The following is a 15,286-nucleotide window of genomic DNA, read 5'->3' as shown; positions in this document are numbered from 1 at the left end:
TTTGCTCCTCAACAAAAGAGGCCGCAATAATGAGAGGCCCGCGCACCGCGATGAAGAGTGGCCCCCACTTGCCACAACTAGAGAAAGCCCTCGCACAGAAACGAAGACTCGACACAGCCATAAATAAATAAAAATAAATAAATAAAAATTATAAAAAAAAGAGAAAACCACAGAAGGCAGAAAAAGTGAAAGATCAAAAAAAAAAAACTCTATCTTGTAAATTAATTGTGCAAAAATTTAGATGTTTGATGATTTGTTTAAAACATATTTATCTAAGTCTGAGGGGAGAAAATATATTTGATAATCAGTTAGGTTTTAAATATGAATTGAAAGAAATATTTTTGCCACTAGAGTGTTACTTCTTTAGTTTTAGATTTTTTTAAAATTACCGATGAAGAAATGCCTTTCATTCCTTAACTGCATAGTTTTCCGTTAATAGTCAGGGAAATTATTCTGATCACTTAAGCAATTTTAAAAAAATAAGTTTATGATTTAGTAGATGGCAGAGTGGTAGAGATGAAAGAAGTTTGCAAACCAGGAGCCCAGTCCTGTCCTAGGTCTCCCCTGATTTGCACTCTGACCATGGACCAGGTGTTTACCTTCTTGACAATCTTGTTATCTTTATATACAAAATAAGAGATTTAACTAGATGTGCTGTGAGGTCTCTTTTGGCTGCAAATTTTGGTATCAAATGTCACACTGAAGTTTAAATAGGGGTTCTTGCCATTGATAAATCAAAGAAAGGTAAACTCACTTGATATGGATACCCTTTTGCTATTCTGAGTTGGTTGTTAGTGCTTCCAGATTTGAAACACTCTTGTCCTTGAAGTTATACATTTTTATTTTAATGTAATGAACTCTTATTCTTCTGGAAAGTCAGAACTTGTCAGATATAAATGAAGTCTGGCAAACTCTGAGCATAATGATTCCAAGTTTTTCATATGTCTCTTGCAGTAGACAGAAACATATCTGTAATTTATCATCTTTAAAAGCAGTATTCCTTGTTTATCTTTGTGAGCACCTGTCGCATGTTCACTGATTATGTTGAGTCCATGGAAGAAGAACAATCACAATGGACTAGAAATCCTATTGATATAGGATTCATAGCCTTCTGAAATCCTCTTTGAGTAATTGACTAAAATGCTGTGACAGGATCTACCCATTCAATCAAGGAATAAATAAGCTTTGAATGCCGAATTTGAGCAAGATGCCAAAGAATGGCTATCATTCTAATGGGCAAGTTGGACAAAAATGGTGACATTCTTTTTTGGTGCTGTCATATCGTTTTAAGAGCTAGATCATTCTTTCCCCTTTAAATTTAGTGAAATGGTTAAGTCTGTATTCTTATTTGCCAGGCTACAGATTCAGTTAGATTGTAAAAATTAATTTGTTTTTTTGTTGTCTTATAATATATTTTCTCTTTTAAGTGACTGCAATATTTTCTTTTTCTTATTTTTCAATCCTTATCCTTATAGGCATCAAACAGTGCTTCCTACATTCAGGATGCCTTTCAGCTACTTTTACCTGTGCTGGAGATCTCGCTTATTGAGAACAAGACTGAATTACCAGAGGCATGAGCTACAGGTCCAGAGGCCTTTGTGAGAACACTGAAGAACAGAGAAGATTCTACCTGAGACTTGTGATGGCCAAGAAATGCCACTGTCTTCTGGGTACCCCTGGAGAAGTGAGGGAGAAAGGTTATTTTAGTATATAAAAATCCAGGCAGGAGAGCAGGTTTAAGGAAGTTTGTTGCCTTCACTGCTTGGCTGAAGTATTCAGGTCCTCACACTGCTCTTCCCAGTTGTTATAATTAATAAATTATTTGAAAAGAAATTTTATAGAAAGTTAAAAAATAATAGGTTAAGGGGACACTCAGGCAAAAATATTGGTCTTTCTTTGACAAGATGCAAAACACTAAAAATTTTGCAGTGGCTGTAATTTTGCAGTCCATGGATGTAATTGGTTGTTAAGCAAGAGGAAAAGGAACTCAGTATTCTGGAATTCATGTGCTTGATCTATTAATGCCATTTTCTTTCTCCTCTCTATAATAAAATCTATGGCTTTAAGAAAACTGAGTATATATAAACTCTGTAATGATTACCCTTTATTACATGAATTCTTGGAATAGGTTAGAAAGTTTCATCTCCTCTTTAATTCTCAGTAGATATTTGGCATTGAGGAGAAGCTTATAGAATATACTTAGAGCCACATGAATGAACTGTAGCAAAGTTCCCTTTGGCATCAAATTGCTTTCCCACCGCAAGATGACAAGCTTCAAGTTGTAGTTTGACCCCCCTTTATGGGATTCAAGACCAATAAGTGCAATTTAGAGAAACAGTTTCATGTTTGCAGATATTCTGAATCTCCAGGATGTTTTTCATGCATACCCTATATGCAGGATAAATTCTGTAATAGCCAACTCCAAAGGAGTGTTGAAGCTCTTTCAGTGATGAGGATTTTGTTGTTTGAATATTGTTGAAGTGGACTGTAGAGTCCCATAGAAACGATGTTCATGTATAACAGGATTAAGATAGTTTATTCTTCCTCATTCTTTTTTGTTTCTTTTAATGTATTCTTTAGCATGTTTATAAATATAACTTTTATCTTTCATATCTTAAGCCTTCTTTTGCTTTCCTCAACAATTTAAAAGACTTACAGGTTATCTTCTTCCTAAAAGCTATTTTGGTATCCACTCTTTTAAAAAAAAATTCTCCAACTTTGTGGTTTTTAATGATTCAGGTAACTTTTGTGAGCTCTGCCCCTTATCTTTTAAAACCTTTAAATAAAATATAATAGTCGTGTCAGTTGATCCTTTTATTTACTTTTGCAAATGTGAGCCCTGATATCTTCTCAGACCACAGAAATAGCAAAGCGAACCTATAACAGGTTGATATCAAGACTATTTCTATGTGATCACCTTATTTGGGGTAGGGGGCAGTTTGTTAGCAAGGAGGAAAATAAGTAGATTTGGACTAAAAAGATACACCAACATCCCTAAAATGTTACTCTGCTTATATTCTGTTCTAACATGATGAGAAAAGTTTTTGAATATTTCTTTTTATAGAAACATTTAACCCTTCCCAAAGTAAGTAACTCTGTAATTTCAGAAAAGCAGTGTGTTGTGGTAAGTAAAGCAGGTGTCCCCAGCCCTAATTTGTGCCTCAGGCCCAGTTGCTGTGTCTGAACCTGGATCCCTGAGGGTGGTATTTCTTGAGCAAGGTTTAGAAACTGGCCACACTACCTACTACCTGTTCAGATTCTTATATAAGGGCAGTTTGCAGTTTTTGCTCTTTGATCTGGAAACACATCTAAGGTTTTTCTTTTAAGAAGAGGGGTATAGATGTGGGGGATAGAACAGTGACTTTTTATGCCTGTCCAGATTGCAGCCCTCAGTTTCACCTGTTTTGGATTAGACCTTACAAAAGGCCAATGTGAGTCACTGCCCCTTCTTTCTCTCTCATCCCTCTCATCAGCTTTGCCCACCCACCCACATGTGTTTTAGTGGATTTAGGAGACCACCAATGAAATGATGAAAGGACCAATGAATTCTGAGTAACAGTTGCCTACCTTTCACCTAGAATATAATGAAAAAGAATGAAAGTTCCTTGATTCAGTAGAGTTAGGGAAATAAGAGCATAAACGTTCATTGATAGGTGGAATAGGTAGATTCAGGGGACTCATTGGAACCTGTTGGATTATGGTGATGGTTTTTGGATGGTGCATGCTTCATTATTCCATTTGGGGTGAGTACATGATGTAGTTTCTTGATGATACCTACTCTTTTGGTGCTACTTCCTTTAAATTTTTTGGTACCTAAGATTTACTGCTGTGTCATAGTATGTGCTACCTCCCCTTCCCAATTCACTTAACACCTTGATAGGTTAAATGTTCAGTTATTACTGGATTAAATATTTCTCTTCCTACTATTGGGATCTTTAAAGGCTATGATTAAAGGAGACTTTATTAATTTGATCTAAAAGAAATAGAAATTTCCATGAACTAATTCTTGTTCTTTTTTCCTTTATACAGTACCTTGGAAACATGTTAAGGACAAGCTACTTTTTCCTTACTTGATTTTGATAGGTTCTTTTTTTTTTTTTTAAGGTATAGACGCCTAGATTGACAGGTCTCTGAAATGTGAATTTGTAATTCATATCGGTGGCATTACCACAAATCTGAAATCAGGGCTGATGTGTGCAAATGTAAATTTTCCAGTCCTACAATCAGGAAGCAAGATTTTGTGGGTTCCTCTGCTTGAATGAGGACCCTCTCTTTTGAATTTGTTTTTATATAAAGACCTATTTCAGGGAGAGATGTTTTATAAGTAGTTGCTATTGATGTCATCAGTTGAGAAATAGACATTTTTCTATACTTTTAGATGTTTTCTGAATTTAAAGGCAAATATACTCTTCAGGTTGGAAAACCCAGAATAAAATTGTACCCACAGTGGGCTCTCAGTAAGCATGATATTTCTTCATAAATGTCAAAGGTTGAAATCGCTTATTATGTCTTTACAATGTGAAGCTCATTTTCATAAATGATTTAGAATGAAGCATTTGAGAAATGAAGTTCTAAAAATAACAAACCTCTTAATTAATGTGTCATCAAGTTCTCTGGCTAATACATGAGGAGAATTTTGAAAACTCGCCCATTAGTGTCACTTTTCAACCACAACCTGCTGTTCCTCACGCACCAACCAGTCACTCGTTCCTCCCTGTTTTACTTGTGACCCTTGTTATTACATCCTTTCTTGTCATTACATCATCTGGCCAAATCCTAAAGTCCCTTCATGTCTAACTATCACTTCCCCAATCAACTCTTCAGGGAAGTTTTTTTATAAATCAGAATATTGTCTGAACTAACATATCCTTTAGGCTAAAGGTAAAGGAAGGCTGCAGTGACTGATCACTTCACCCTCACGCATGAATGTTGAATGTTCTAGACATCTAAGTTTCTGACTGGCCTACTCTCGTAAGGGGCAGATACAGAGACTACAAATAGAATTGAATCATCATCTGTGTCTTCTTGTCAGCCCCACATTTGTTTCCTTCTGTGCACATGGGCCATTGCTATGCTCTTAAGCTAGTTCTAAAGAGGAAGTCATTTTCCCCATCACAACTGTGCATGCACCAGTATGCTTAATTTTTTAAAATATGGTTTTTTGTTTTTTGTTTATTTATTTATTTATTTATTTATTTATTTATTTATTTATTTATGGCTGTGTTGGGTCTTCGTTTCTGTGCGAGGGCTTTCTCTAGTTGCGGCAAGTGGGGGCCACTCTTCATCGCGGTGCGCGGACCTCTCACTATCGCGGCCTCTCTTGTTGCGGAGCACAGTCTCCAGACGCGCAGGCTCAGTAATTGTGGCTCACGGGCCCAGTTGCTCCGCAGCATGTGGGATCTTCCCAGACCAGGGCTCGAACCCGTGTCCCCTGAGTTGGCAGGCAGATTCTCAACCACTGCGCCACCAGGGAAGCCCTAAAACATGTTTTTAAATTTGGAATGGGAGTAGTTTGTCACAGAGTTTCTACCAGCCAGTCTCAGTTGGGTAACTGGTGCACTGACTCGGCAATTTCAGCCAAACCTGTTTAAGCCTGAATTGTCTACATAGTAATTGTAGCTGTTTATGTCAGAACTGAAGGCCTTCTCTTAAGTGTTTAGTATAACCTGATCTTCCATTACTTCTTCCAGGCATATCATTGAGAGTAATGAGAACTGCATGGTTAGCATGTATGTCGAAGCAAAAGTTTCAAAGTTAGAATTGAATATTCTTAGGCATTTAGTGCATTCAGTAAATCAGCAAATACTTGAGTACCTTTTTTCTGTATTTGTCTTGCTCACCATTGAGTTCCCAGCTTTTGGCACTGGGGCTGGCACATGGCAGGAAATATTTGTTGTCTGACTGAAAGAAAGAAGGAAGAAAAGGAGGGGAGTGGGAGGGAAAAAGAAAGAAAAGTAAAAGAGGAAAGGTTACTTAGTGCTTTGCTGCTAGTAGAGGATATGGAGCTGGAAGGGATTTTGAGCATATAAGGTGAAAACCCCTCATTTCATAGCTGGGGACATTGAGGCCTCATAGGAAAAAGTGACCCCCAAAGTCACATGGCTGATAGCAAGCTCAGCAGAGACCTGAATCTGGGTCTTTGAATCCCGGCCTAGTCTCTCCATTGCACCAGAGCCTCCCTGGGGTTCTGCACATATTTACTGAGAGGTTATCCCAGACACTGGGTTAAGGGCTGGGGGAACAGACTGCAGAATGTGTGGCCTCTGTCCTGTAGGAGCTCACGTGGGTGCCACTGTCTGAGCAATCTCTGCATGGTAGCTGCAAAGCCCTCCGAGGAAGCAAGTGAGGCAGCTGCTCTCTTGTAATGGATTGTGGCTGAGCTGGATGGACTCGTCCCAAATCTGATTGTGATTGTTGGGCAGGTCATATTGCAAATGTTTGCAGATGCATCCTCAAAACCCTCAAATTGCTCCTTCTGTTTTGGTGCTTTGTGTCTTGAGAGGCCAATTTCTGCTGTGTATAGAACTATAGAATGACCTGTTGTTCATCAGCTACCAATAGTTACAAGAGGACACTAACACACGTGGAGCCCATTGACTACCAGGCACCATGGAAGACACGTAACTTTGTAAATCCTCATAACTGCTCTGCCAGGCAGGGCACTGCCACCCCCAGTTCATGGGCCTGCAGGATGGTGTAGAAGTGAGAAGCAAAGACAGACTCAAAATTGAATCTCACTTCCCTCATTTTCCAGACCTGTGATCATTAGCAAGTGACTTAATCCCTTAAATTGTAGTTTGGTAATCTGTAAAATTGATCTCATAATAGCACTCGTATATTATAAAGTCATTGATAGGATTAAGTAAAATAATCTGTGTAAAGTGCTTAGAATAGTGCCTGCCACATAGCAATGGGAACTAATGCTTAGTAAATACTATGTGCCAGGCGCTGTTCTGAACATTTTGTGTGTATTCATTTAATCCTCATGAGATAGGAACTATTAGTATGCCTATCTACAGACGGAAAAACTGAGGCACAGGAAGGTCACAAATAACTTGCCCGAGGTCACATACCCAACAAGTGGTAGAGTCAGGATTCAAACCCAGGCAGCTTGGTACCAGACTTCCTGTTTTTAACCGTTACATTACACTGCCACCACAGGTTGTTGATAAAGAAACCTTAACTATCAGCTACTTTATTATGATTATGAAACAGATTCAGAGTTAAGTGACTCGCATGAGACTTCACTGTAAAAGGCAGAGTCCCTGCAGTGTGAGCTCACGTCTGGCTCCCAAACTCATGTTTGTTCTATTTTATTTCTTTTAGGAGAAAGGCTTGAAAGCGCCTGTCTAGTGATAAGTGTCTGTAGGGGAGCATCTGGGCAGATTATCCAAAGCTACTAGGAGTTGGCATAGAAAGGATAGTGTGGTGACAAGTCATGTTTGCAGCAGGAGGAACAAAGATCTTAGTGAATCTGCATCAATTAGTGATCAAAGAGGAAAGAGGAATATATGAATGTTCACAGCAGCTTTATTTGTAATATCCCAAAACTGGAAACAATGCAGATGTCCTTCACTGGGTGAATGCATCCACACCATGGGTTACTGCTCAGCAATTAAAAGGAACAAACTATTGATACATGTAAGAACTTGGATGAATCTCAAAGGAATTATGCTGAGTGAAAAAATCCAATCCCCCAAAACTGCATAAAGTATATAATTCCATTTATATAACATGGAAATGACAAAATTACAGAAAGGGAGAACAGATGAATAGGGGGGTTAGGAATGGGGATGGGGGAGGAGGTAGGTAGGTAGGTGTGGGGTTTTTTTTAAATAAGCTTTTATTTTATTTTATTTTATTTATTATTTTTGGCTGCATTGGATCTTCTTTGCTGCGCGCAGGCTTTCTCTAGTTGTGGCGAGCCGGGGCTACTCTTCATTGCAGTGTGCAGGCTTCTCATTGCAGTGGCTTCTCTAGTTGTGGAGCACAGACTCTAGGCGTGCGGGCTTCAGTAGTTGTGGCATGCGGACTCAGTAGTTGTGGCACGTGGGCCCTAGAGCACATGGGCCTCAGTAGTTGCAGCACGTGAGCTCAGTAGTTGCAGCGTGCAGGCTCCAGGGTGCATGGGCTTTCAGTAGTTGTGGTGCGTGGGCTCAGCAGTTGTGGCTCGAGGGCTCTAGGGCACAGGTTCAGTAGCTGTGGCACATGGGCTTAGTTGCTCTGCGGCATGTGGGATCTTCCCAGAACAGGGATCCAACCCGCGTCCACTACATTGGCAGGCGTATTCTTAACCACTGCGCCACCAGGGAAGTCTGGTAGGTGTGGTTTTAAAAGAACAACACATCATCCTCGTGGTGATGGAGTAACTTGGCTGTGCTAGTGGCCACAAAGACCTACTCATGTGATAAAGTGTATAGAACTAAATGCGCACACACACACACACACATACACACACACACACACAATGAGTACAAGGAAACCTGAGGACTCTGAATGACAGGTGGATTGTTTCAATGTCAATATCCTTGTTGTGAAATTTTATTTTAGTTTTGTAAGATGTTACCATTGGGGGAAATTGTGTAAAGAGAACACAGAATCTCTGTTTCTTATAATTGTATGTGAATCTATAATTATCTCAATACCTATTTAAATTAAAAAAAAAAAAAAAAGGAAGGAGGAGGGCTTTGGGCCAAGGGAGCCAAAGAGTCAAGAAATGTTGCCCACTTCCTGGGTTTAACAAAGGCCTAGGGGGCCTCTCTTTCAGGTGACCATCCCTGTCACAGGTGTTGGGAAGCAGGAATGGTGGCGAGTGCAGCTCCGTCTGGCTCCTCTTCATAAGCAGGTACTTGGGGAGCAGGTTCCAAAGTGGAAGGGGTTTGAGAAATTTTCCTGGGTGATTCTAATCCATTGTTGTTCACTGAAATCCACCAATTCAATGGAAAAGATGTTTATGGAATTCTGTTTCCAGCATCATTAAAGCCAAATTCTGCATCAAACAGGTGAAAGAAGCATCATAAATTAAATAAAAGCCATTTATAAATAAAGGTTTTGACAGGACCTACCCAGGACAACTGGGTTCTAACGCTGGTTTAGTCTCTAACTCACAGGATTTATACGGAGACACTTTCCATGCATTAATCTTGCTAATGATAATAGCTAATGTTAACTGAGTGGTTACTATGTGCCAGGCCAGTGTGCCGAAGGTTTTAAGTACATAATCCCCTTTATTTTCACAACAGCCTAACAAAGCTGGAACTGTTCCGATGGCCTGCAGAGGTTAAGACATTAGCCTGAGGTCACGCGGTGTGTGGTGGGAGAGCAGACTCACCACCACCCTCTGCCTGCCTTCGTAGCCACTGCACTCACTGCTGCTTGGTTCTCAGCTGTGGAAAGAGGGGATTGGACCATTGGGTCTGGATTCTCCATGGCTCCAGTGGATGCTGAGCCAATTAGCTAATTCTGACCTGAACTTATCAGGGGGCAGTAAAGACATAACTTAAGAAGTGCCAATCTTGCCCTATAGGGAAGAAGATAAGCCTGGGCAGGTTGAGGGACAGAGAGGATAACAGAAGTATTTTTCACCCTTCAAAGGGATGAGACTTCTCAGGACTTCCTGTTATATCCCAATTGAATGTGAAAAATAAGCCCTTTCTCTCTAATAGACTTAGGGTCTCTAAAGAGTCCTGATGGTTGAATGCATATTATAGCCTGTCTCCTTTGATTACCTAAAAGACAGGCAATGGGAAGATAAAATATTTGTGTGCTGGCTCATTCAAGTTCACATTACGCCCTCCCAGAAAAGCAACTGCTGCTGTTAATACACTGTAGGAAGGGAATCAGGACAGGATGCCTGTCGGTCAAGGTGAAAGAGAGATACCAAGATCCAATGGGAGAGGAGAGACAATACACAATAGCGCAAACAAGCTGAGGGGTTTTCTTCTGCATCTTGAAGTTCCTTGGGGTTTAAGGAGACCACCTTTGGGTGGTTTTTGGTTCTCCTATATTTTCAGGGTTGGCATGGCTTAAAAAGGGGGCCACTCAAATGGAACTGGGGTGAGAGAACACTGCTACCTAGAGTGGGCGGACCCATCAGCTGTCAGCGGCCATTTAAAATCCACTTCGGCTTGCAATCCTTACCCTGCTCACTTCCCCTGCGGAGGCAGAACGGCAAGATGTTTAAGAGCAAGGGTGAGCTCTGGAACCAGACAGCCAGAAAATGTGCTCCCTGTGGGTTTTTTCTGGGGCCCACTCAGCTTCCCCAGGAGAGAGAAGAATCTCATACAGCCAGATGAGATCAGGCCAGACTATCTCAGTTGATGAAGATTATTTTGAGGTGTGAAGGCTTTCCTAATCCTCTCACAACCCCCAGGTGGGCTCTGCCTTCTCCATCCAGGTGAAAACGCTGACCCTGATGTGGATCGTGACGGCCTTGATTGTGGTTGGAGGGCATCAGGGGCTACTGCTCTGGAGGGGCTCCCCACCAGTGCAGTCACCTGACTGCCTGCAGTGCAGTGGTTAGACCACAGGCTCTGGGCTCAAATTGACCTGGGTTCAAATTCTGTCTAAGCTACTTCCAGCTATGTTTCCTTAGGCATCATAAACTAACCACAACTTCCTTGCCTGTGAAATGAAATAAAATGAGCACATTCCTTATGTTTAGATTTGCCCAGGGTAACTTAATTTGTGGACTCCAGTGCAAAATGAAAATGCAGGGTTCCTTGTTCAAAAAGCAAGAATAGAGCTTTTTACCTTCTTCTGTGGTTCCTCTGTTGGCCTGCCATGGAGTTTTTTATTTGCTATTGAATGTTGTGCTCTCTCAGGCACAAGGATACTTGGTGGGTTAGCGCAGACCCTCACAGGAGCCCGGGGCCTGCCCCCGAGAGAAAGTGAGCTGGGCCATGCGTCGGCCGAGACTCCAAGCCCCCAGCACATGTTCCACTGTCTATCTAACTTTGCTAACAAGAGCTAATTCAAATATAAAATTATTAAGCATTTCACGATGGTAACCCCAGAGCATTAAACCCCCAAGCATAGGCCCTTGTGAGTATAGGCCTTGTGTGACTGTACTGGTCACACACCCGTGAAGCTGGCCCTGTATGTGCTTTAGCCTGGTCTCTGGTCTTTAGTAAAGCCTCAGTAAGTGGTCAGGAGAGAGAGCCCAGCTTTGCCCACAGCTCACCTTAGGAATCCCTGAACGTAAGCCCTCACTTGAGCTTTGCATTTCCTGGTTCATGGGAGAGTCAGGGAAGGTGTTATTACCACCTTTGTACAAATGGGGAAACTGAGGCCCAGAGAAAGGATAGGACTTGGCCATGTTCACCATGCAGGTGGTAACAGAATCAGAAGTGAACGGTGATCTCCAAATAGTCAGTGTTGAGCATCTCAGGTTCAGCTCCCCCTCTGGCCTCGTTACCTGGGATTGTGAGTGGCAACAGCTTATGCAGCTTCCATCAGGAGTACAACCCCCAACCCCTACCCCAGCCCCTGCTAGCTTTCTGAACAAACCCTAGCTCAATGCCAGCCCACTCCAGAAAGACTTCCCTGCCAAGGACCTAACCATGGTATGTTTTTCTTTTTCCTATGCACATTCACCCCAAATTCAGTTATATGTAGTTTTATTTCCTGTGCTTTTTATATTACCAAACATGAGCATATTTGTGGCTTATTAAATATTTTAACCTTCTTTATAATAGCTTCATAATATTCTATTTTAGGGAAACTCCATAATTTATTTGACAAATCCCCTATTGTTAGACACTCAGATTGTTTCAAATTATTTTTCAATTACTGAGGGGATGTACAAGTTCTAAACTGGGGATAATCACAGTACTGGTTCATGGTTCATTGTGCTGATTAAACAAATTAATATAGGAATAGCATTTAGGAAATGAAACAAATAAGTATTGTATATGTGTTAGCTAAGGTTATTCTGTTAGGTCTATTATTTTGATAATACTGTTGTTGCTACCATTTTATACGTATCTTTGAACACATAAGTGACTATTTCCTGGGTCAGAGGGGAGAGAATCGTGAAGGTTGGCATAAAATATGTCCACAGTTTATGGAGGGTGTGCCTTGCCACTGACAAGGGAGATCAAGGGGGGCAAGAGGTGGGGTGGGATTGAGCCCCAGGCTTTGGCTGGAAACATCTGTCATGATCTGACTGTGATGCCTTAGGATGTTTGGACGAGTTTGTTCACCTCAGGGCTGAAAAGAGGAAGTGTAGAAAGCGTGAAGACTTTTGAGAAGCTCCAGGAAGTATCTGTTAGCCCTGCCCAGAGACCAGTTTGCCCTCCAGCTCCAGATTGGTAAGTGGATGTTTCCTCTGTTCTCTTGGCTCCTGCTATGACTAGTGAATTTGGGCCTTGGATACAAAGGTGTTGAGATAAAATTGGGTGGGACCATTGAGTCTTAGATAGCCAAAGATCTGCAATATTAGGCTGTCACTTCAGGTCAGCACTGGGTAGAGGAGCAGGGAATTAACAGCTGCCTTTGTGGTCGGCCTGCCCCCATGCACCTCCTCTGCCTGCTGTCTTCCATCATGGAACTGTGACTTTGTAACTTAAAAATAATTTGTCTTTAAGATGTCCCTTATACAACACAAATAACCAGAGGAGATATGTATTTCATAGAAGGATAGAATCATAGAATTTCAGAGGTGAAAGGGAGCAAATTCCATCTGGTATTCTTCTAGAGCAGGAATTCTCAAACATTCAATTGTCAGAATCCTACCTCAGAATTACCTGGGAGCTTGTTAAAAAGGTAGATTCCTGGGCCCACACTCAGAGTCTGATTCAGTGGGTGTTGAGTGGGTCCCAGGAATTTGCCCCTTTAAGAATAACGCCAGGGGCTTCCCTGGTGGCGCAGTGGTTGAGAATCTGCCTGCCAATGCAGGGGACATGGGTTCGAGCCCTGGTCTGGGAAAATCCTACATGCCGCAGAGCAACTAGGCCCGTGAGCCACAACTACTGAGCCTGTGCGTCTGGAGCCTGTGCTCTGCAACAAGAGAGGCCGCGACAGTGAGAAGCCTGTGCACTGTGATGAAGAGTGGCCCCTGCTCACCACAACTAGAGAAAGCCCTCACACAGAAACGAAGACCCAACACAGCCAAAAATAAATAAATTAATAAATAAATTAAAAAAAAAAAAAGAATAACGCCAGATAATTCATGCTGATACAGGTGGGCTACATTTTGAGGAACTCTATTCTATAATATCCCTAGCAGGTTGATTGCCTCTAGTGTTGGGGAGCTCACCACCTCAGAAGACAGACTATTCCATTTTAGAACAGTTCTGACTAGAAAGTTCTGTCTTATGTGGAGCTGGAATCTGCCTCTGTGTAAATTCCACCCACTGGTCCTAATTCTATCCATTAGGGCCACGCAGAGGAACTCCAATTCCTCCAGCCTTCTATGGGCAGGGGGACTTGAGAAATATGCACCCATAAGAGTCTGTGAGTCAGAGGTGCATTGTAAGGGAGCCCCTAGGTCTCTAAGCTGGCTGGGCTTTGAGAAACTCATTTCCCCTTCTCACTGGGGTGGATGTCTCCTTCCAAACCCAGGTGGAGGTGTCCCCAAATCAGAGGGCAGACTCCCTGGGGAGGAGAAAATGAGACCTTGGGCAGCTCAAGGGGCTGCGAAAATCAGTTCCTGTGATCAGGGGATGGTGGAGGTGGGGCACATGCCTGGCCAGGTGCGCTCGTGGGGAGTTCCACGACATGGGTTCCAGCCCAGCTCTGCCTCTAAGCCCCCAACAGATTCTCAGCAAGTCCCTGCCCCCTTGGGCCTCAGTTTTCACATCTACACAACCATCCTTTCCAGTCCTCTGCAGTCTGAAATCCCATCTTTAAAGCCCGGCGCTCTCTGATCTGGCCTTGTCTTTGCTACTCTGGCAAGTTGTCTGGTGAGGGTGGCAGGAGGGGAGGTGGCAGGAGGGGAGGTGTCAGTGCTCTCAGGAGAGAATCTCGAGACCAAGTCTGAGAAGGGGCACAGTCGCCATCCAGCAGAGTGGCTCTCGTGGGTGCAGGGTGGGGATGAGTCATGAAAAACGGAGGGGTAGACCTTAGTGGCCATTGTCTCTGGAGCCTGTGCTCCCAGGGCTGGAGGCCCCCTCCCTGTGGGGCTCAGTCTGAGGAGGGGAGCCCTCCAGGCTTCTGGGCTGCTGGAGGCTGGCTCGGGGAGACAGAATAGGAAAACAAGGAGGGTCAAAGTGTCCTTATTCTACACCCCACCCTACCTCTCCACCTGACCCACCTCCTTCTTTTGTTGGGAGATATCTGAGGTTTTAGGCAAAGAGAACTCTATGGGAGCACTGACTCTCCGTGGGTTCTTGGGAAATTCCTCTCACCTCCCTGGGCCTCTGTTTCCTCTTCTGTCCAATGGGCTGGCAGTGCTGACCTCATAGGGCTGCCCATTATAGAAGACAACATCCATAAACCCACTCTGTAAACTGGTACATGCCAGGAAGATGCCAGCTGCTGTCAGTCTATTTGTTCTCAGCTTGGTGTGCACAAAAGCAAGAAATCTCACTTAAGATGGATTTTGTCCTGCTCACCTGGGATTTTTTTCTCTGTATACTGGGCATGACCTTCTGGGGAGCTGGTGGGAGAAGGGGCCAGCTCAGCAGGAAACTCTCCCCAGAGTTGCCGAAGTCTAACTAAGATTTAGAGAAAAACAATGGCTATCAAGAAATCTGGAGCCCCAGACCAACAACTCTGGGGTGAGAGGCCATGGCAGCCATGAGCAGAAACGGCCGCTGGGGAACATGCATGTGTAGGTTGTTAAAGTGTGAATGGCCGAGCTCGGGCATGCTACGTGCGCACATATCATCCGTGGACACTCACTTGTCATTACATACACCAGGTGCCTAGCATCCCTTCCCACAGCCCACACAGACCCAAAGGCTGACCCCAAAGTGTCCCCCAAAGGCAGAGGCTGCAGGTCATTCCTGGGGAGGCGCTTAACTAGGGCCACCAGTCAGCGCTGATGTGGGAGCTGGGCTGTTTCCCTCAACTGTCATGTTCTACTTGGTCGGGGAAGAACCCCTGGACCGGGAGGGAGAAGTCCGAGATTCTAGTTCCCCCATGGCACCAATTTCCTTACATGTTTTTAGAGATGCCACTTTCCTTCTCTTGATCTCAGTTTACTTCTCTGTGAAATGGGTCCATAATCCCTTCCCTACCCACTTCTGAAAATGGCAGTAGGGCTCAAATGGAATATTCAATATGAAAGTGCTTTGAGAAAGCTGAAAAAACTGCACACATGCAAGGAGGAGGGGAAGGGGAG

The 15,286-nt window shown here is 43.0% G+C and overlaps 1 protein-coding gene across 5 annotated transcripts in view; it reads left to right on the top strand.

The window, feature by feature from the left end:
* The window catches only part of FAM114A2 (family with sequence similarity 114 member A2), a 37,911-nt gene extending 35,107 nt beyond the window's left edge, over nt 1–2,804 (top strand). For all 5 annotated transcript variants that reach the window (XM_057540059.1, XM_057540062.1, XM_057540063.1 and 2 more), the window contains exon 14: nt 1,476–2,804. In XM_057540059.1, coding sequence (XP_057396042.1) covers nt 1,476–1,577 — 102 coding nt within the window. In that variant the 3' untranslated portion in view covers nt 1,578–2,804. The remainder of the gene's footprint in view (nt 1–1,475) is intronic.
* Nucleotides 2,805–15,286: the final 12,482 nt, after the last annotated feature.

This window comes from Balaenoptera acutorostrata, chromosome 2, assembly GCF_949987535.1.
Source record: "Balaenoptera acutorostrata chromosome 2, mBalAcu1.1, whole genome shotgun sequence".
Lineage (NCBI taxonomy): Eukaryota > Metazoa > Chordata > Mammalia > Artiodactyla > Balaenopteridae > Balaenoptera > Balaenoptera acutorostrata.
This window is presented reverse-complemented; position numbering and strand designations above follow the sequence as displayed.